At 37.3% G+C, this 23,609-nt stretch overlaps 1 protein-coding gene across 7 annotated transcripts in view; it reads left to right on the top strand.

Moving 5' to 3' along the window:
- The window catches only part of AIG1 (androgen induced 1), a 344,302-nt gene that overhangs the window by 316,273 nt on the left and 4,420 nt on the right, over positions 1 to 23,609 (top strand). For 2 of the 7 annotated variants that reach the window (XM_074187735.1, XM_074187733.1), the window contains 2 exons: positions 18,108 to 18,271; positions 18,962 to 23,544. The exons of 1 other annotated variant lie outside the window; for it this stretch is intronic. In XM_074187735.1, coding sequence (XP_074043836.1) covers positions 18,108 to 18,271; positions 18,962 to 19,034 — 237 coding nt within the window. In that variant the 3' untranslated portion in view covers positions 19,035 to 23,544. 4 more of the 7 variants (XM_074187737.1, XM_074187734.1, XM_074187736.1 and 1 more) reach the window with 2 other exon arrangements.

The following is a 23,609-nucleotide window of genomic DNA, read 5'->3' on the forward strand; positions in this document are numbered from 1 at the left end:
CCTTCCCCATTTAAGACCTGAGCTCACTAGCCTTAATCCAAATCTGTCCAGTCTGTTCTGGGAAGAGAATGGTATTTCTCAGATATTATTCATCTTTCTCCTAATCAGGCTTTGCAAAGAAGAGTGACTTTTTAAAAAGAGAAAGATCAAGATTCAGACTATTCTTTGGAAAAAGAAGAGGATGCTTTTAAAACATTTTTATTCATTTATAATTTTTTAACAAGCACCAAATAAAATTAGCATATTTCGAATCAAATAACAACAACAAAACACTGTACCTGTAGCTGTGGTTCTCTATTGTATAAGTTACCCTCCCTCCTCCATCTCAAATATATAATAAACTTGTAACTTTCAAAGCTGTTCTAATTTATATTTTCTTTTGTCCTTCCTGTTCTCTTCTGTGTTCTCATTTTTTTAATGCTTCAGTGAATTGCCTTTCTGTTATTTTTATTCCTTTATTTGCCATTTCTTTCATGCACTACCTCCCCAACTCTCCCACTTTTATATCCCAACAATGGAAAACCAAATTCTTGTGACAAATATACAGTCAAGCAAAACAAATTCTCCTTATTCATGTCTGTAAGTCATATCTCATTCTGTAAGTTTGAATCTATCACCCCTCTATCAAGAGTTAGCATACTTCATTTTCAATCCTTTGAACTTAAAAGAGTTCTTAAATCTTTGAAAGTTGTTTTATAAATCAGTCTCCTCATTCTTTAGGATCTCTAAAGATTCTAAGGGTTAATACAAATACATATGTTGTTTTAGATAGCACAGATTGCTCTATAAAGTTGAAGAATAGTAGAACCAGAGGCTTACAACCCTGAGAAATAGATATTATTATCTCCATTTTACAACTGAGGAAACTGAGGTTAGCATAAATTAAGTGACTTGCCCATAGTCACACCCAGCTAGCAAATCTGAGTTCAGATTGAACTGACTGCAGTTTCCAGTGTCCTGTCCACTCCACTAGCCATTTATATTAGTTGGAATTGATAACTACCATTTATAGACCTTGAAAGCTTACAAAAACTGGATCCTGAATTTAAAATACAAATAGAATAGTGAAAATGAAAGAAATACATAACTTGGATATTACTCATTAGGCAATATGTGTTTACAATGCCCCCCAGCATCTCATATATAAGTATTGGGTTTTGACCTTATTGTCCCTTCTCCCTTGAGCCTGATTCATTTCAAATAGCCAGCTGACAATACTGATACAACTGTAAAAGAAACCTCTCAGCCCTCTCCCACTACCAGAATGTTATTCTATGCTGTAGGTGGCCTAATTCAGGCAAGATGAGTATTCCAAAGGGGGATGGGGATATGGAAACGAGATTAATTTATTAACCAAAACTGTAATCTCCTTTTTTCATTGAAAAAAATTACCAGGCAGCTAATAAGTATTAGCACTTATTGAAAATGTATTTTTTTGAGAAACTGGAAGGGAAGGTTGAAATTAGCTTGGCATCTTTCCAGTGATCCTGATCTTGCCCATTTTCCCCAACAATAGTTTTCATAGACTACAATAACAGACAATAAAAACAATTTTCAAATTTTTGTATCTTTCATATTACCTAATACATATATGGTATAATTATAGGTTGGGTACCTAAGTACTTGCTAATTATATATTTTAAAAATCAAAGATAACTTTTACCAAAATTGCCTTTATACTCCAGATGTCTGTTGAAATAAACAGTAAAATTATCAACATGAGACAGAAAACCACTCTCCCTCACCTGGAGATTTAGTGAAAATGACTTAGAAGGGTTTGAGAGGTTACTTTGGTCTAAAATAGGCATGCAGTAGCTTTGTTAGTGAGTTTCCTGTCCTTCAGTTGGGTGTATTCGCTTAATAACCTTAGATGCAGATAATGAGTGAAATGATTTGTAAAGCTCTATGCCAATCCTGGGTTCTACAATTTAAAATTTAATTTTAGCCTCCCTTGCTTCAAAGGGTATATACATCCAAGTATCTAAGACTGTTTTGACAAAAGTCCAATACATTTGTCAGTATGATCCAACAGAGTAAACTATATATGTAACTTCCAATATTGGAGAGAAAAGAACTAGAATAGAATTAGATTGGTTATTATTCTTAACAGAGCATATCATCATAGTGCATTAAAAGGTACCTTTTCATTAGAGATGAAATGTCATCCTTAAATCTGTTCATATGAGATCACTAGTTCTCCCAGCCTTATAGAAAGATAGTAAACAGGAAATCTTTCATTTCTCCTTGCCCAATTAGTTTTATACGTTGTCCAAGAATAATAGCAACAATTCTTCTTTCAATATAGTGCTTTCAACCAGAAATTGAAGAAGAGTAGAACCAGAGGCTTACAACCCTGAGAAATAGATATTATTATCTCCATTTTGCAACTGAGGAAACTGAAGCTAGCATAAATTAAGTGACTTGCCCATAGTCACACCCAGCTAGCAAATCTGAGTTCAGACTGAACTGACTGCAGTTTCCAGTGTCCTATCCACTCCACTAGACATTTATATTAGTTGGAATTGATAACTACCATTTATAGACCTTGAAAGCTTACAAAATGCTTTGTACAGATTATCTTTTTTAAAAATTTTATTCTTAGTTCCAAATTCTCTCCTTCCCTTCTCCACTTCCCCAATCCATTGAGAGGGCACGAAATGTGATAACCATTATACAATAGAAATCAAGAAAAACATATTTTCACCTTAGCTGTGATTTGCACAGATTCTCTCAGTGGATTTCCATAATATCCCTATGAGGGAAGTCCTGAAGGCATTATTATAGCCATTTTAGAGATGAGGAAACCAAGGTTTGTAAATCACAGATATAAGACCAGATTTGTCAATGTCAAAAACAGAATTTGAAACCAGATTTCTCTTCACTTAAAGTTTAACACTCTTCTACAACATCATACTAGGAAATATACTTTTAGTGTTAAAGAAAGACACAAATACCTTTTTTGGAGGGAAAAAATGTAGAACCACTGGCAACAACTACCCTCTCTCCACCAAAAAAAAAAAAAATGCCATTTAAAAAGATTATTGTTTTAAAAAAATTTAGGGGACTCTTCTCAAAATTATTTTTAAATAGTTGAAAACAAGTTTTCTCTCTAATTTGGTGATCGAAAAGAAGCTTATGGGAATTAAACATGGCCAAAGAGTGCTGTTTCTTTAAAAAAAAAACAGGCACAGATTTCCAGTTTAAAACATTGAAGCCTAAATTAGGCTTTTTTGCAAGCACTTTCCACAGAGGAAGCTCCAGTATACAGGAAGAAATATCCAGCACATTCAAATTAAGTGAAGCTGATCTATTGAAATATAGCTGGCACTGATCCAGATTCTTAGTAAATTTTTAATGGTTTCTTTCTAAGTGTATTCGTCTTTAAACTAACTATATCTCTTGCTTCTACTCATAAGAAAAAAAAATTTAAGTGTCTTAAATTGACTCTTACTTTGCACTCCAAAGCGTATCTTAACACATGTTCCCCTGCATTTATCTAATAATGAGGTTGGCCAAGAATAATGGTGCCTAGAATTGCACTGTTCGAGGCATTCATTAATGCTAATAATCAGTATTCTTGCATGGAAGCTTTATGCCTACGGTTGATCAGTCCTTTATTGTGCTATGTTGAGTTAGCTCACATTCAAGTAGGAATGAACTCCCTAACAAAGGCCATCAGGTAATGTTTCCATGGTAGCAGCCCTACTTTTGCTTATTCACATTTGTAACATAGACAATGTCAGAATACTCACTGTGTCTCTGTGGTTCAGTGGAAATAAGAATGTTAGTCTTGTCAATATAGTAAGCTGGCCTCTGAGCTTTATTGCAAATGAAGTCAGACTGGCTGGTCAGGTATGCTCTTGGACAGCTATACACTAAGTGGGACTATTTTCCCTTGGATCTTATCTCATTAACCCTTTTAGTGACCTTTTGTTGTCTCATATTAATGTTCTAGAGCAGGTAGCAGGCACTAACCAAAAAATATTGTTTTCTTACATTGGTAGTATGTAAATTTGGCTTTTTTGTTTGCCTTTTTTAAAGTTTGACAACTATATTTCTATATATCTGGTTTTCTTTGTAATCCTATCAATTTGATGTCCAATACTTACTAGCTGTGTGACAATGGGCAAGTCACTTAACCCATTTTTACCTCAATTCCTCATCTACAAATGAGTCCAAGGAGGAAATGGCAAACCACACTAGTATCTTTGCCATGAAAACCCCAAATGGAGTCATGAGAGTTGGACACAACTAAATGATTGAATAACAATAACATATTAGATGCATTTTAAATTCTGAGAAAGTGGGCCACAGAGGCTTTACTAGAGAGCCAGAGGAATCTATGACGCAAAAGAGATTAAGAAGCCCTGTCTTCTATGTTCCATGTTACCAAAGAGGATGAAATGCTTCATTATGGAATGACTATATACATATATATATATATATATATATATATATATATATATATATATATAACACTAGAATTTAAGCACAGTTATGAACCTAATTGCATTTAAATTGTGGGAATGTTATTTCTCTTCCAGGGCTCTTTGTAGGGGACAAGTATACAGCTTCAAGTTACATTAAATATTAATAAGATAAGGAGAAGGGGTAGGGGAGTTCAGAATAGGTCCTGAGATTAAAGCTGAAAGTTGGAGTACTGACCAGGTGGACTGAGCTAAAGAAACATGAGATTGAGTTGGAAGGAGGTATAATTAATAATAATTATAATAATTGCTACATGCCAGGCACTTTGCCCACCACATAATTGATCCTCATAATAACCTTAGGAGATAGGTACTACTATTATCCCCATTGTCCCAACAAGGAAACCAAGGCAGACAGAAGTTGACTATAAAAATTAAGGGAACATACACTAGGATTTACAAACAGCTATAATTCCAAGAGGTTAAAAGTGATTTTTCCCAGATTCTTCAGTATACGTTTAAACTTCCATACTTAAATACTTATATTTAATATGCTTATATACTTTTATACACTTCTAGTAAGTGTATAAAGCCGGCTACTCTACCCCACCAATGAGTTGTTCCTGATTCTCAAAGATGCTAACTAGACTTTAACTAGAAGAATGAGTGGGTCTTTAATAAAGATTTGTTGAATGAATGAGACCAACTTGACAGGAATTGTGGTCAGACGTCAAGGAGAGAGGTGAATTTAGAAATATAAATTTGGAGTGGAGAAAAGCAAGAATAGGATTTATAAGATGTAGGTAAAATTGAGGAGCCATAATCAACAGGATTGGAGACTGAGGAAGTACATTGTAAAATAAATATAGGACCATAGGGATAGATCTTTGGATAATAGCATCAGAATAGGAGAATCATGAAAGCCAGAAGGAAGAAAGAGACTCAGTCAATCAATGAGCCTTTAGAAATGCCAGTTTCTGGAGTTATAAAGAAAGGTTCTCTTTTTTAAAAAATCACTGCCTCTAAGCAGCGTACATTCTAATTAGGGAGTTGATGTTGAGTCATTTCGGTCATGTCTGACTCTTCCTGACCCCATTTGAGATTTTTTTTGAAAAAGTTACTGGAGTGACTTGTCATTTCATTCTCTGGCTCATCTTACAGATAAAGAATGGAAGCAAAGAGACTTGCCCAATGTCACACAATTAGCAAACATCTCGGGTCAGATTTGAACTTAGATCCTCAGAACTCTAGGATAAATACTCTACCCACTATACCACCTAAATAATAATCTGAAAAAGGGAAGGCATTCATAGTTGGTGGGGGGGACTATGTACAAGGTAGATTTTGGTAGAATCTTGAAGAAAGCCAAGAAAAACAAAGAGAAAGGGATGTGAGGACAGAGCCCTCCAGGTGTGAAGAAGAAAAATCAAGGCAATAAATTGCAAGCCCAGAGGATCAGGGCTTACCCTGGACGGTAATAGGGATGTTTGGAATGGGGGGAGGAGAGGATTTGAAGGTGTGGGGGGAGGAAATAATAAGTTCTACATAGATGTTGATTTTGTGATGCCTACAAGACAGAATGAGACATCCAAGATGTAGGATCATAATTCAGCAGAGAGACTAAATCTGGATTTATACATCTAGTAATAGATGATAACTGAATCCATGGGAATTTGTAATGCCACTTAGTAAGATAATAAAGTTGAGAAGATGGGCCCAAAACAGAGCATTGGGGACATCCATTTAGAGAGTGTGACAATGATGTTCGACCAGTAAAGGAGCGGTCAGACAGAAAGGAGGTGAACCTAAAGAAAGAAGTATCAGGAAAATTTAGAGAAAAGAGAGTAGGAAAAATTAATTGACAATATTAAACTCTACAGAGGCCAACAAGGATCAAGACTAGAAATGGCTGTTGTATTTGGCAATAAGGGAATACTAGTAAGTTTGGAGAGGACAGAGTCAGTTGAATAATGAAATTGAAAGTTTGATTATAGGATGAGAGGAAAGGTAATATAGACATTGATTTTTGACTGCTTTCTCAAAGAGATTAGCCACAGGGGAGGAGAGAGATATATATTGATAGCATGAGGGATGGTAGGATCAAATAAAGATTTGTATTTGACATGGCATATTTGAAGGCAGCAGAGAAAGAGCCAGTAGAAAAGATTGAAAATATGAAGATGATAGTGAGGGCAATCTGGTATAGAAGACAGACAAGTATGTGATCAAGAGTGAATGTAGAGGGATTAGTCTGACATAGAGAAGGGCTACTTCTTCATGAGAAACCTGGGTTAAGGAGGAAATAGAGGAATTTATATGCATGATGGGAGATGAAGAGGAGAGAAAGTAAGGAGGTTCAGTGACTGGATTTTTTGTCATTGAAATATGAAGCAAAGTCTTTATCTCAGAGGATGGTGGGAAGGAGTGCTATGGGAAGCTAAAGAATATATTAGAGGGATTCCATAGGAAAGGAAGAAACTGCCTTTGTAGCAGTGAAGACCCAGTGGAGATTAGGTAACATAAATTTGTAGAGAATCCAGTCTGCAAGATTTCATGATCTCCAGCCCTGTTCAGCAGCATGTAAATAGAAGTGAAGAAAATAAATGGTGAGTAAATACAGAGCTGAGGCTCAGCTGGTCATGATCAGCAAAGAACAAAAGGTGCAAGGGAACTAGAGAGGAGGATAACAGAGGGTTGAGCTAATTTACCAAGGAGGGGGTGATAAGGAAGGGAGGAAAGTATAAGGGATACAGGCGTCATGGTCTGAGAAAGAATGGAGATACTGATAAGGAAAAGGACAGTTAGGGTTACAACTAGATAGAGCCCTGGGCTTGGTGATTATAAACCTCAGGTCCTGAGACTTGGGTTCAAATCCAATCTCACACTCTAGTTATGTGACCCTGGGTGAGTCACGTAATCTCTGCCTCAGTTCATCTGTATAATTGGGATAATAATAGAATCTATCTCCTATCATTGGTGTGAGGCTCAAATTAAATTAGTATTTATCACAGACTCTGACACAGAATTATCACTACATAAATGTTAGCTATTATTATTAATGATAAATGGTTATGATAAATAAATTTCAGAATTCATGAATATGGAAATAGAACAGTGGCAAGAGCAGATTGGCGCTAGGCCTGGAGTCAGGAAAATTCATCTTCCTGAGTTTAAATCTAGCCTCTGACATTTAGTAACTGTGTGAGCCTGAGCAAGTCCCCTGTTTGCCTCAGTTTCCTCATCTGTAATTTGAACTGGTAAAGGAAATGGCAAGCCACTCCTGTATCTTCACCAAGAAAACCCCTAATAGGGTCATGAAGGGTCAGACAGGAGTGAAAAAATGACTCAACAACAACAACAAAAAAAGGTCAAGGATGTGATTATCTATGTGTGTAGCTGAGGTAGTAAAGAAATTGTTCAGAATAGGTTGAAGATTTTGGACATTAGGATTTTGAAGGGGTATCAATAGATATGTTAAAGTCCCCTTGTGTGAAGCAGGGAATAAGAAGGAGAAAAAGATGGCCCTGAAAAAAAAGTCACACACTGAGCTCCTTGAGGAAGGAAGGAGAATATTCTGGCTATCTATAGATAACAGTCACCAAGATCTGAGAATCTCTCTCTGTCTCTCTCTTTCTCTCTCTGTCTCTCTCTTTCTCTCTTTCTCTCTCTCTCTTTCTCTCTCTCTCTCTCTCTCTCTCTCTCTCTCTCACACACACGCACACACACACACACACACACACATATACACTCACACTCAGGAGACCTCGCATGTCACTTGTAGGCTGCTTTAACTCAGGGCCTCACAAGAAAAAGTTTGTGTGGTCTGTCAAATTCAAACCTAAAAAGTTTTTTAGAAAGAATTTTCTTGTTAGTTTTGCAGAAAGAACCAAACAAAATTGTGTCTCAGGTTCACATTATATAGAATTTAAACAAGGGCTTAAGGACAAGCAGTTGGATGACCATCAAATAACATCTTGTTAGACAGTTTACAGAAGAGAGCAGTTACCAGGTGAGGTTGCCTGATATGTATATCAACAAGGCAATATAGTGGACCCAAAATAAGACCTGGATGATGAAACCTAAAACATGAGTGTTTAGGGTGGACTCAAGACCTGGATGTATTCAAAACATTCTTTGCAATTTTCTCTTGCTTCTCTGGAGGGTCATTGAAGTCAATGTGATATCCTAAGTGTCAACCTTATGTAGCCTCATAAAACTAGATTCAAACAGTATAATCAATAAGCTTTTGGTTACTGGAAGTCCTGAGTTCATAACTTGTTTTGATTCAAATTTGATTTGATTTGATTGTGCCTTCTTTCTTTTATCTCTTTGTGTCTTTGTTTCTGTTTGGATGTGTGTGTGTGTGTGTGTGTGTGTGTGTGTGTGTGTGTGTGTGCGCGCATGCTCCTAGTTGACTACACATCATTATTAATTAGTGAAACTACAATGGATCTGTGATCTCATTGATGAGAATAATCCCTCCAACTATGCAAATTCCAACTCAATTATATCTCCATAATCTACTCTTAGCCATTTCTTCTTCAAAAATGATTCCACTCACTATCTGTGCATGGAATGCATGCACACTCATAGATAACACAAAATCCAATAGACCTAAAAAGACAAGCAACTCTTATTGCAAGAGAGTTGGTATATTATCAGTAGCTATGGTAACCAAATAGCAGCCCTGAATGAAGCAAAGCTGGCAAATGAAGACCAGCTTATTGAAGGTGGAACTCGATTCACATTTTTCTGGAGTGGTCGAAGTAAAAGGGGACTCCATGAAACTGGGGTAGGTTTTGCATTCAAAACTAATCTATTCAACATTCTTGAATGCCTACCAAAAGGAGTGAATGACAGGTTCATGACAATGAGATTGCCACTTCCAGGTAAACACCATGCCACCATCATCAGTGCGTATGCTCCCATCATGACAAACACTGATGAAGTTAAAGAAAACTTTTATGAAAACATGGAGACATAAATGTACCAAAAGAGGACAAGTGGGGAATCCTCTGGAGGAATGGAGTTGGATACAGCAACAGCAATGGTCAGCTTCTACTGAAGACTTGTGCATCACATGACCTCATCACAAACACTCTCTTCCATTTACCTAAAAGCAATAAAACTTCCTAGATTCACCCTCATAGCAAATATTGGCATCTATTAGACTTCCCCTCTTTCCAGCTTACCTATTAATATTGAGGGCTCCACCATCCTTCCAGATCCCCAGGCTCTCAACCTGAATGTTTCTCTCATTCTCCACATTCAGTCTTCTGATAAAAACCCTATCAATCTTTGTCAGATCTCTCATACTTACTCTCTTCTCTACTCTTCTCTCCTCATCTACTTGCTGCCTGCCCTCATCACCTCATACTTGGATGACTGAAATAGGCTACTGATTGATCTTCCTGTTATGATCCTCTCCCTACTCAAGTTCCTCTTCCACTGAGATGCCAAAGTGATCTTCCTAAAGCACAGGTTTGACTTTGTTATCTTCCTAGCTCAATAAAGCTCCAATGGATTTCCAGCGCCTTTCAGGGTCAAATAAACATTTCCCCACCACCCTCACCCTTGTTCCAGACTTCCCACCATACACTTCCCCCCATGTTTTCTGTCATTCAGTGATCTGGGCCTCTTTGCTATTCTCATTGCACACCATGCCTCAAATGCCCCCTTACTTCATCTCTACCTTCTGGATTCCTTCATGTTCCAGTTCAGATTCCATCTCCTATAGGAAGTCTTTCCTGATCCACCTTAATTCTACTCCCTTCCTATCAGTGTCTTGTTGGTGAACTGTTGTTTACATTTATCTGCCTAATCAGAGTCCCTGAGAGCAGACTGTCTTTAGTCTTCCTTTGTTTCCCCTGCAGCTGCTCCCCTGGAACAATGACTGACTCTTAGTAGGTACTTCATGAATGTTTATTCACTGACTTACTGAACTTCAGTTTCCTGGACAATAAAATAAAATAAAAGAATTGATCCAGATGACCTCTAAGGTTTCTTCTAGCTCATATTCTATGATCCTCTTGACATTACTTTGGTACCATTGAATGGCAACCCACTCAGTGAGTATTGAAATATAGATAACATTTATTAATATTAACTTATATGTAAGTGGTGTTCTATAATTACAAAAGGTTTTTCACATGCATTGATTTTACTAGCATCTCACAACAATCCTTTGAGGGAAATGGAAGCATTATTTATATCCATTGTATAGATTTTAAAAAAGAAACTAAGACTATAGGGTGGCTAGGTAGCGTAGTGGATAAAGCACCAGCCCTGGAATCAGGAGCACCTGGGTTCAAATCCGGTCTCAGACACTTAGTAATTACCTAGCTGTATGGCCTTGGGCAAGCCACTTAACCCCATTTGCCTTGCAAAAACCTAAAAAAAAAAATGAAAAAAAAAAAGAAACTGAGACTTGAGAATAAATAACTTGACCATTGATACAAGGTTTGCCAGTGATGTGACTGGGATTCAAAACCAGATTTTCTAAGTCTAATATACTTTATACTATGACATACCATCAGTAATCTTGCTTTTGGCATCTATATACCATAAGAAAAAGAGTTAATAACAAAGGGAAAAATAAGAAGTTCTCATTTTCATGAAGGAAAATGTATGGTGAATTATTTAAAGTATAAATAACTATACTCCTCCTTCCATCCCTACCACACACATACACACAGTCTCCACCTATAGAGATCCCAGGCATCCTTCAAGATCCAACTCTGATTACTACCTCTTTCATGAAGACTAATTTGAATTTCCTTCCTCTTATCTCCAGTAAACTCTGGCTCTCAGATCTCTCACTGCACTTTGATCATACAGTACGTTTCCTATGCATTTATTCTCTCCTAGTTTGTGTAATTGTTAGCTCCCCAACTCAGTTATGAGATCTTGATGGCCTGATCTATCATTCAATCTATCTTATCTATTCAGTCTATTCATCCATCAATACCTAGCACATTACCTTTCTTGAACACTGTAGCAACCTGAATGTTGGTTGAATTAAATTGATTTGAAATTAAAAGTCATCATGAGGACAGGTAAATTATGAAACTGTGAACTCCACCTTAAACCCTGAAAAACTAGTTTAGACTCACACTGGAATGCATTGAAAGAGAATATCCTGCCTTGACAGGAGACTGAATGAGAGGATAAGTGGCCTTTTTTCAATACCTGATCTCTGTGATTTAGTGGAATCAGGAAGAAAACACTTTTCTTCAATAAGAAAATTAAAACCCTCCAGAATATGACTGAGTACATAGTGGGACCCCCCCCCCCATTACCATTTCTGTTCTGATAATTCAACATCCAAGAATTTCCTTTGAAAACTGCTGAAATCAGAAGACTTGGACTTAAGACCAGCCCTTCTCTCTATTAGACTGGTAATTAAGTCACTTCATTTCCCTGGGTCTCAGTTTCCTCCTCAATAAACCAAAAGAGTTGAGCTTGGAAATCTCTAAATTCCTATCCAGCTATAACAATCTGTCATCATGGAATTCATTCTGGAAGGCACATTAAGTTTTCCATTCTTCCCAGGGTTAGGTGGAAAGAATTAAGACATTGGAAACATTTTGTTTTGTGTAGAAAGGCAAATTTTCAGATAGAAAGAATCAGGGTGGAGATGGCAGGAATGGGGGTAGATGGAGAAGGGAGATCCTAATATAGTTGGACTATCTACCTTGGAGATGCTAAAAAGGTTTCAGTAACCTGAAATAGTTGTCTTCATGAAACATTTTCTTAGGATTAATTTATAAAAGTATGGCATTGCGGGGGGGGGGGGGGGGGGATGGTTTTCTAATAGCCAACCTTTAAATGAATCATTCCTCACACCCTTACTCCATCACCTCAGCACTGCCTCAGTTTGGATTGCTATAATCCTTGTATTTGACAATGGGTTGGGGGAATTAATTCTCTGGCACCACTATCCACATTATTAAGATGGACCCTGAGGCAGATTTTGGTTTGGCACAACAAGATTTCATATCTTGTCACAAGGTGCAATGAAGGCAGCTTTCACAACAGGTCCCCCCAACTATAGAAGAATCAGAGATGCAGAGAGAAAGGGATAAAGAATGAATTAGCTTCCATACAATTCAATTCAACAAATGTATCATTGGATACTATATTAGGCAATAGAAATACAGGAAAAAGACAAAAAATTGTTCTTGTTCCCAAGAAGCTTTCATTTTATCAGAAACAAATGCTGTAGAAATAGTAAAGAGGTCTTCAGAATTACTACCTTCCCTCTGATTAAGTAATTATAATAGCAACAATAAAAATAGTTAACATTCATATAGAAGTTTGCAAAATATTATCTCCATTTTACAGATGAAGAAACTAAGACAGGAGTTAAAATAACAGCTAATAAGTATCTGTAGCCAGATCTGAACTCATGTTTTCTTGACTAGTGCCCATGTTCTGTCCAGTAGATACCATCTAGTAGGACTTGTGGCCACAAAGTAGGACCATGTGCTAATTCTTAAGTAATAGACTGCTGGAAAATGCATTATATTTGGAGTCAAAGCACCTGAGTTCAAATCTTAGTTCTTCTACTTTACTATATGTGGGGACCTTAGACGAAATTCTTAAACTTTCTAGGGCTTGACTCCTTCCTCTATAAAGTGAAGCAGTTAGACTAAGAAGATTTATAAGGACTCTTCTAACTCTAAAATTATGTTGCAGTGAGATTTGTCTTTCTTCTGTCCTGGTAGATTGTTTTCACTAAGGGAAGTTTTACTGATTAACCACTGAATTTTTTTTTCCCTAAGACCTCATCTTAAAACTTCACCAAAGGTAATAGTTTAGAACTCAGATTAGCGAAATCAACAGATCCCCCCCCCAAAAAGTAGTCAAGCCAAGATTTTAATTGGACAACAATGAAAAACAATGAGGACAACAATGAAAAAATTTTCTTTATGCTAATTTCTTGGACAGAAAACAGGATTTTCTAATAGATAAACAATTCTGTTATTTGTGCTGATATGGTATGAAGAAACTGCCTAATGAGGTAGTGTCTGACTTAGTGATTGGAAGTTGGAGGGTCAAAAAGTTGAGTTCAAGTCATATCTCCTCTTACACCTACTGGCTGTAACTCTAGTGATATATCCTAATTTTATCTCTTGAGTGTCTCATGTAACTCCAAAATTCCATTGCAAGAGGGGTCTTGTTCATAAACAAAGATAATCTAAAAGTTATTAATATTTGATTTTAGAGAATATTTTCTTACACCTAATTTAATGTTTTTTCTAGGCTAATGCAGTAAACATTAATAATATAATACATATAAATTGCATTTTATGGCTATAAAATTATTTAATTTGACCCTCACAACATTCCTGTTAGGAAGATATTACAAATGTTTTTATCATCTTATAGGAAAACCAAGACTCAGAGAATTGGTTTTCTTTGTCCCATGCTATACATATAGTCACTGGCAGAGCCAGGATTTTTATCTGAGCTAGGCTACAAGAACTATGTCTTTCCCATTAGTCCCTAATAACTCTCTTATATTACAATGGATGTGTTTTTTGTTTTTCTATTATATTCCCCATTCTCTCAGTACCTTGCAGTAAGTGCTTAATAAAGGCTTATTGGAATAGTAATTGAAATATTCTCAGGATAGACTACCTGGGTTGTGAATAAAGAAAACTAGAGAGTATGAGAAACCCAGCCAAAGATTCAATTCTCACATGATCATCATCATCATCATCATCATCATATAATTATAATAGTTTAGACAATGCATAATCCTTATGCAGATCACTGACATCCCATCAAGTTAGTTTATAGAACAATCCAAAAGCTGAAAGGACAACCTTTAATGATAAATGATTAAATTACTGAAATTTCAATGCAAAACCAAGCTTCTGAATATGTATATTTGAGCTAGATTAACTATACAATAGCAAAAGTAAAAACTGATGTCTTGTGAAGTTATGATAAACCACAAAGAAAGATGATACAGTGTATAGAGAACTGAAACCAAAGTCATAAAAATTGTGGTTCCAATCTGGTCTCAGATACTTACAGCTGTGTGACCCTGAACAGGTCACTGGACCTCTGTCTATATAAGTTTCATCTTCTATTAAATGAGAATAATAATAGCACAAAAAATGAGAAAAATAGGAGCATTTACCTCTAAGGGCTATTGTGAGGATAAAAGAAAATAATATTTGTACAGCATTTTGCAAACCATAGAGCTCTATATAAATGGTGGCTGTTATCTTTATCATTCGACTGTGAGATGAAAGTTTTCCAGTTCCCATAAAGTAGATGCTGATATTGCAACCATTTGACTTTATCAGCTAGTCCAACTTTTTTCTAGAAGTCAACTCACTAACTTCTGAACAAATCATCCTTACTGAAAAACTACAAAAGAGAGGACCATTCTATAGGAAAGGAAGGAGAAAGAAGTGTAATTATCAATGCGAGAACTAATTAGCAACAGCGGTTTTTATTACACCCAGATTGCCAAACTTGGGAACTTCTATAACCAGGGAGACTTTAATGTATATAAGCTAATTAGTAAAGAAAAAAAAACTGACTCACAATATGAAAAACCCTAAATCTTTGCATTCTCAATCAGGAAATTAACAAGCCACTTTACAACTGCCCAGCTAATTGCTTTAGTTTAGCTAAAGCTACATAGATGAAGCCCTGCCCCAATACAATGGAATCAGGGTATGGCATTTGAAGATAGTAATGGCTTGTTAGTTTAATCAAGGAGAAAGCTATGATCAGGAGAATGTAAGGGATAGTTTAGACTATCAAGCCTCCTCCAGTCCACACCACCCATTTGTCCAGATCTTTCTGCTGGGTTTGCATGCTGCAACCAATTAGATCAAGCTGGCCAAGCAGAATTTCTCCAACCTTTATGGGGAGCTTTCCCCGGTGTGCCTTTGGTGCTCTCTATATCTTTTATTTTTTTTGTAATTATAAATTGTGTTCCATATGTGTCAGTAAAACAAAGGGTAAGAAGGCCTTCCAAATCATGGTTCTCTATTGATGCAAAGCCATGGGTCTACTCCAGAACCCCTAAATTTGTACCATAGCCCCCTCTGACACACATACAGGATAGATTGGGCCAATTGATCCAAATAGATCAAGACCTTGTGATCCTGGCTCAGATCTGGGAAAACCCTTTAGATAGATGACTCAGTGTATATAAAACTTACTAGACACTAGAGCAGGAGTTATTAAATCTGAGATCCTCAGATTGATTTCAAGGAATTATGCTAAATGTACTTAGTATACTATGTATTTAGTAATTAGTAATCCTATGACAGATGTGGATTGTACCATTAGACAGAACACTGGGCCTGGAGTCAGAAGGACCTGAGTTCACATCTGGCCTCAGACACTTAATAATTACCTACCTGTGTGACCTTGGGCAAGTCACTTACACCCACTGCCTTGCCCCCCAAAAATAATTTTGGAATCAGTAACTAGTAGGAGGAGTAGGCCTTATCTTTCAAATGAAACATATAATGAAACTTATTTTAACATTATTTCATAAATATTTAACAATTTACCTCAGTTATTTATTTGCCATCAAGTATAAGCCAGTCATTATGCTAAATACTGGGTTGATAAAACCAAAATGATCCCTGCATACTGCTGCATAGATGAAGTGATACAAAATAATGCCCCTCACTTTAAAAAAAATTTTTTTATTTATTTAAGGCAAGTGACTTGCCCAAAGTAGAACACTTAGGCAATTATTAAGACACTTAATTTAAACTCAGATCCTCCTGACTCCAGGACCAGTGCTCTATCCACTGTGCCACTTAACTGCCCCATGCCACTCACTCTTGAAGGAAGCTGGAATGTCCAAGAGGCAGAAGTGATAAGGATGAACATTCCTGATGGGGGCACAGTCTTGCCAAGGCATATACAGAGAGGAAATGAAATAACCAATTAAGGCAAACCTACTTTGGAAATAGCTACTATCAGATACTAAAACAATAATTTAAAACTTCTTATTAGTGTATCAGGATGTTCAAATAAATATTAGAAAACAGCAAAGGATTAGCTGAAATCAAAATAGCCTAAAGACAAAATAAGATATAGCAGGAAGAACACTGACCTTGAGTTAGAAAAACTAGGTTCAAATCCTTGTTTTGCTATTTAGTGACCTTTTACCATTTAATCCAATTCAAGAACATTTAAGTGTACCTGTGTATACATATGTGTGTATGTATGTAATGTACATCACACAAGGATGTGATAGGTAAACAAATATAATGCAAGATAGAGCCCAGCTGGACCAAGGAGGATCTGAAGACAGTTTGAAGAGGGGGAGAGGCCCTGTTGTGACCTCAGCCATAAGATCAATCACTGCGACACCTTCCAGGACTGAATCCTTGATCTTATAAAAATTATAATCTCAAATGGGAGTGTGGAGACTAATGGGTTGGGATAAAAAATAAATTATACAGACTGAAACAAACTCTCGTAACTCAAAACCAGTGACCATGAGATCTTGCATTCTGAATTGTAAGGGAACTTAGAATTCATCAAGTCCAAGGATTCATAATCTTTTTGTGGGTGTCATGGAGTCCTGTGGCAATCATGGGAAGCCTATGAACCCCTTTCCAGAATCATGTTTTTAAATTCATAAAATAAAATACCTAGGTTTACAAAAAGAACACGATTATATTGAAATGTGGTTATCTGAAGAATTTTTAAGTGAATTCACAGATAACAGGTTAAGAACCTCTGGTGTAGCCTCTTTTATTTTCCAAGTGAAGGTCAGAGAAGTTAACGGGTCATACAGATAGGAAATGGACAGGACCAAGATCTGAACCCATGTCCTTCATCTCTGGCACTCTCCATCACCATGTCTGGGGTTAGTTGGTTCTGCATTGCTTGTGAAGAAAGACATAAGGCAATCAGGAGGACCTGGGTTTGAGTCTCAGTTCTGCCTCATACTTCTTTTGTGAAGTTGCTCAGGTCTCTTTATCTCCCACAGTGCAACTCTAAGGGATAAGAAAAATTGCCCTGTACAGGATGCAAATAATTTCCTCATTGGGAGTTCTCTCTGCCAGCAGAGTCACAGGTTCCAGGGATTGTCTCCCATTCGCACTCTACACTAAAAAAAAATTGCTGATTAAATCTCTTCAGGATCTTGAATTGGAGTAAATTCAGTAAGCCTCACTTTTGAAGAGCTGTCTCAGAAGCCAAGGGTTTTATCTCAACCACAGATGAATAAAATGTACTTGGCTAGTGGCTGTGTTGTTTGAATGTGTGACAACCAGATTAAGTAGCCTCTATAATAACAAAAATATAATAATTCCATTAAACCCAACACTGTTTGGAGTTGTTCCTGGGTGGCAGAGGCCAACTTAGCTTGAGACTTGCAGCCTGGGGAGAGGATGGGGTTAAGCGGTATAATGGGGACAAAATCAGCCTTGAAGCTGCCATGAAAATGTTTTGCATGATGTCACGTGTATAATTTATATCATTTTGCTTGCCTTCTCAGTGGGTGGAGGAAGTATGGGAGGGAGGGAGAGAATTTGGAACTCAAAATTTAAAAAGAAAAGAATGGTTTAAAAAAACAGATAAATAATGAATTAGAAAAAGAAAAGCTAAAACAGAAAAAAGGAGGGAAAAGAAATTGCCTTGACAGCAACTCCTGGATTTTTCTTCTTTCTAATTCCATTTCAGGGTGTGTTGGGTGCATCATGTAACAGGGATTTGGGTGTACCCTCTCTTGGAACACATTGGCCCAGGAGCCAAAATAACCTTCTTCGGGATCGCAACCGTTTTAATGAACCTTTTGTACCTGCTGGGAGAAGTTCTGAACAACTATATCTGGGATACTCAGAGGAGTAAGTATAGTTTAAGGGAGCATTAAGCAACAGAACTTGCCTTCTGAAAGAATAATGTGATCAAAGACTGGAGGAGAATTGCATTGCAGATTCTTTCTTCTTTCGTCATTAAAAAATAAAATAAAATAAATCCTCCAGTGAATTAAATGTCTTCCAGGGTGCATGAAATTGCCTATGAATAGTGTTTCATTTTTATAACTACCAACCCCAATTTAAGAGCTGCTAGCAGTTGCCTGAAAGGTTTACTACTCACTTGATGTTACTAGGTATTAGCCATTAAAAACTAGCAGGAAAGAAGCTTCAGCTTATAGATGTGGGGTATTAAAGGAAAAGGCTATTTGGAGTAAATTCTTTTTTTTTTTTTAATGGCATAAGATCTGCCCTAGCCAGAATGGTTACTTATTACAACAAGGCCTTTCCACTTAATACCTAAACCTTCTTTATTGTAGTCTTTACTCAGCCATTTATATAAGTAAAAGAATCTTCAGTGGGGCTTCAGCATCCTGCCAGAAGGGTGAAGGATGCAAAACCACAAAGCTGCTTAGGTGCAGTCACTGCAAGAGTGGCTTTGGTGGCAGTCATAGCTCCCTAGCTTTTAGATGTGATGATGACCGTCACGGAGCAATCCTACCCTTCCCCAAAGGATGCCATTAACCTGAAATCTGATGTCCCTTTTGTTTCTATTTATAGCATGCTTCTCGACTTGGCAGGGCATATACTCTTAGTCAAGCTGCCCAGACTATCTCAAGGCTATATAGAATGATATAAAAATTGGAAGATGGAAAAAGCAGAAGTCAGATCCTCGCCGTGTCAGCCCACGAGTGCGCATCCAACAGCAAGATTTGATTTTAAATCTGATTTGGGCTTGTTGGGGGTGGGGTTTGTTATTGTTTTTAACCAGAATATTAAACCCTAAAGATCTCTGGGCTTCTTCTAAGAAGAAGCTTCAGGTTAAATTCTACCTTGAGGGGTGGGGAAACTGCAAGTGGTCCCTGGATCCTAGAATTGTTGGCAGAAAGATATAAACCAGGATTATATAGCAAAGGGAACTTTGCAAGTTTCTCTTCTTCCTTAGGTCTACTTAGTCTTGCTGCTAAATAATCTACTAGACACCATGCAGGAACTCTAAGTTAGGTGGTCTATGTAGAACTTGTTACAGGATCAGGGCATTAAAAATATATCCTAAACCAGGATAATAGATTTAGAGTGGGAAGGGACTTCAGAGGTCATCTAGTCTAATGCCTTCTTTTTACAGATGAAGAAATAGAGACCTTGAATGGTTAAATGTATGTCCAAGGTCATACATGTAGTCATTAGGAGAAGTGAGATTTGAACCCAGTCACTGAGGCCAAATCTAACATTCTTTAAACTATACAACACTGATACTAATTGCACAGCCTAAGGGAAGTGATTATAACAGTTGTTCTCTCTATAAGAAGGGACTAATAGTCCCTGATATACTCATTATCATGAGAATAGAATGAACATATAGAGGTAAAATTTGTAGAACTTCTTGAAAAAAACAATATTTAGATTTAAGGTGATCAAATCAACTTTCTATTATTCATAGACTGCCTATGAACCCTTTTCTCTCCTTTTGCCACCAGTCATATAGCTACATCCAAGGGTATAATTCAAATCAAACTGGGGAGTCAGTTGTTACTTTTCACTTTGAATATTTATACCTCAAGAACTGGCAAATACTACAAATGAGAGTTGGTTTTGTGGTTTTTTTTTATTGTCTAGGCTTAAGAAAGTGATGGAGAAAACGTTAATAATGCAACTTAACTTAAAAGTTTGTTATGCATACTTTTTTTTGGAGAACCAGTTATTAAATATTTACTAGTACAACTTTGCCTCCATATGAAGGTAAAATTGTAAAGTTATGGAATCGTTGAAGATGTCATGGAATTTATTTTAGGATTAGAAATTTAGAGTTAGAAGGGGAAACTAATCATAAAATCATGAAACAATGATTCCTTTCATTTTAATTAAAGGAATAAAACTAATGCTGAGAAAGGCAAATTCCAATTTTTGCATCATTCTTCCCAGACTTGGGACAGTCTGGACAGCTTGGCTTAAGAGCATACATGATATAATTAGAAACAAAAGGGATCTCAAACCCCAGGCTAAATGACAGCCTTTGGTGATATGTGGTATTGCCCCATGACATTTAAGTGCTAGGTGGGTTTGACCCCACCAAAAGCCAATCTTTCAGTGACAGCACCCAAGCAACCTCATTTATGTACCCCTTGTGTTTCTGTTAGGATAGTGAAGCCCCATTTAAGGTTTTCTCAAGGTTATCTAAGGTCACAACCAGTACTGGGATTGGAACCCAGCTCCTGTCACCAGATCTAGCCCTCTTTACCACACTGCCTCTAGTCTAAACCTAAGTTATTATAAGTAAGAGAAGTAAGACCTAGAGTGGTCTAGTGATTCACGGAAGGTCATTTACTTAACAAGTTTCAGATCCAGATGACCTGACTCCCACTTCATGGCTTTTTCCACCACACCATCCACAGCTCAGCAGGGTTACTGTTTTTGGTTTGATTTGGTTTGGTTTTTCCTGAAAATTTAGGACAGAAAAATAGCTAATCCAACATGAAACATGAACAAGATGTGCTTAATAAGTGGACACTAAAAATAGTATTTAAAACATTTGATTAAAAATCCAACCTGAGATGACTATTGAGTTTTGTGTATATGTTTGTATATGTATGATTATCTGTGTATGTGGATATATAAGCATGCTTTGACTAAGGTCACTTATACTTTGAGGCCAATAAACCTTCCCTTCTACTCATGGAGTTCTCCAAGGTGATTAGACTCATGTAAGGTAAGACTTGCTTTATACAGAGAAATCAATATCCCAGAAACCAATGCCAATGGAGCAGGGAAGAAGGCCCCAAGGGCACCAAGCATGTAGAATCAGGCATGCCACAGCAGAACCATACTCCCTCCACTTTCCCCCATCTCCACCCCTATCATACTTCAGATATACCCCCAACCTAGCTTAGGCTTCCCAAGAAATGCAGAAATATGACAGCCAAGTATAAGATTTTGCAGAGAATAAAGGGGGTGATTGACATCCATCCTGCCCCCTTTACTTCTCCTTCATATATCAGATGATACAGGGCTTCCCTCCACATGTTTATGACAGGCCATTTTCTGCCTGTGGGGCAGAATCCTATTTATTGTTCCTCCCCCTCAAAAAATAGCTTATAATGTCCTGTTTTATGCTGGCTTTTTTTCACCTCCATTCTAAACTGCTAAAACATAGTAGGTGGGGAACAGTTTGCCCTTTTTTTGGGTCAATGAAACAGCCCCTGCCCTCCACCCCCAGTTTTGAAGATTCCAACATTTTTGCCAGATAGCTCCATCTGCAAATGAATACTTTGGAAGAAAGAGCCTTAAAAAAAAAAATATTGCTTCAGTTAGCTCCTGGAAAGGGTCCCAAAGGAGGAATGGAATGTAAGGTTGGCTTGGAAGCAATCCCCAGAATCAAGGGTGCTTTTTTGGAGTTGAATCTTTGTTGTGTGTTTTTTTCAACTTCTGCCCATGGCTACCTTATGAATTGGGCACACCCATCACTATATTTAAAATTCTGGCAACATCTTGAGCATTTTTCACCTCAAAATGAGATCTTACATGGAGATCCTCACTCCTTCATCTGGATTTTCTGCTTAATCTGCTTTCAAATAAACCCTCTGGCAAAGGTGTTTAGAGTTAGTTATCTATAGGGCCTTAGCAGTACCAAACAAGCAAACAAACAAACAAACAAAAATGCAAGAATTTCCTTCCTCTCACACCCAGCCCAGTGCTGACATACTGCTCATGTTGTCCTATCACTACTCCCTACCGGGCGGGGGTGGAGGAGGCCAGGGACATGATAATCCAGATTCCCTTGGAGATTTAAACCCTATCTTTATGTCCCATCTTGAAGGAGAATTTATAGTTACTCTTTCTCAATATCTCCAGCTTCTCCTTCTTGCCATCATGTTTATTACTTCAAATCCCCTTTCCTGCCACTTCCACACTTTCTCTCCACTGGCTCACTCTTACTTCTCCCCGTCCTGGTACTATTAGACAACAGAAAGGTGCTAGATTGAAAATCAGAAGATCTGGGTTTAAATCCTGGCTGAACTTGGAACAATGAATAGCAGTCCAGTGTAAGATCTGCCACTTATATCTGGGAGACCTAGTTCCCACCTATGTGGGACCATAGTTCACACACCTATGAACCTCAGTTTCCTCATCTGCAAAAGCAGGGGGTTTAGACTGTATTCCTTTAAGGTCTTCTCCAGTTCTAAATCTATGGTCTATTAGGAACTTCCCTACACAACTATCTCAGAAACCCCCAAAAGAAAATTTGGGGGGATTTTGTTTTTAGTTTTAGCTTTTTGGTTGTTTTGTTGTTGTTACTATTTTTAAAATTTTTCATTTATTTAAAGCAATGGGGTTATGTAACTTCCCCAGGGTCACACAGCTAGGTAATTATTAAGTGTCTGAGGCTGGATTTGAACTCAGGTCTTCCTGACTCCAGGGCTGGTGCTCCATCCACTGTGCCACCTAGCTGCCTCCACTGTTGTTAAAATTTTTTAAACAGTTTATGAGGACCTAGTTGAAGAGAAAAGGACAATTAGGGAGCATTTACCAGATTGTAACAATAATTCATTACTCAAAAACAATGTGAATGTTTTAAACATTTTTATGGCCAGGAAAATTAAACCTATTTCCCAATTCAAACTCCTTTCAACTCTGAAAACAGGTGTTGGGCTTGGAAGTCACAGACAGGTCCCCCAGGAGAAAAACTCCTCATTTTGCCTGTGTTGTGTTAGAGAAGGGGCATTCATTTAAAAGAGAACATATATAAAGAGAAAGAAGCAATTTAGGATGGTTCTCTGGATGGTTTTTCTAAGTCCAAAGACTTTTTCTCTGGGTAGGGATAATAAAGTAAAGCAAGATGTCTGTTCTGAAAGTCATGGGATGCATCTCCCATTGTTACAAGGCAATCTTGTTTTGCATTTCTGTTCAAAAGTCAGCTTGAGGTTTCCCCTTCCTAAAGAAGAGTCAGGGTGTGCCATGGGACAGGGATCCCTGCCTGATTCAAGAAAAGGGTGGGGAGAGAGGTCACTGAGTTAATTTTAGGAGAACTACTGACATCAACACAGCCGAATGGCTTTCCCTTCCCTCAGAGAAAAATTAGTACATGTTTTGATGTGATCTTCACAGCAACCTTGTGATGTAAAGAGGAGAGATATTATTATCCTTTTTTGGCAGATGAAGAGACTCAGACTCCCAGTATGAAGTGACTTGACCAGAGCCACACAGGTAATAA

This window comes from Macrotis lagotis, chromosome 5, assembly GCF_037893015.1.
Source record: "Macrotis lagotis isolate mMagLag1 chromosome 5, bilby.v1.9.chrom.fasta, whole genome shotgun sequence".
NCBI lineage: Eukaryota > Metazoa > Chordata > Mammalia > Peramelemorphia > Peramelidae > Macrotis > Macrotis lagotis.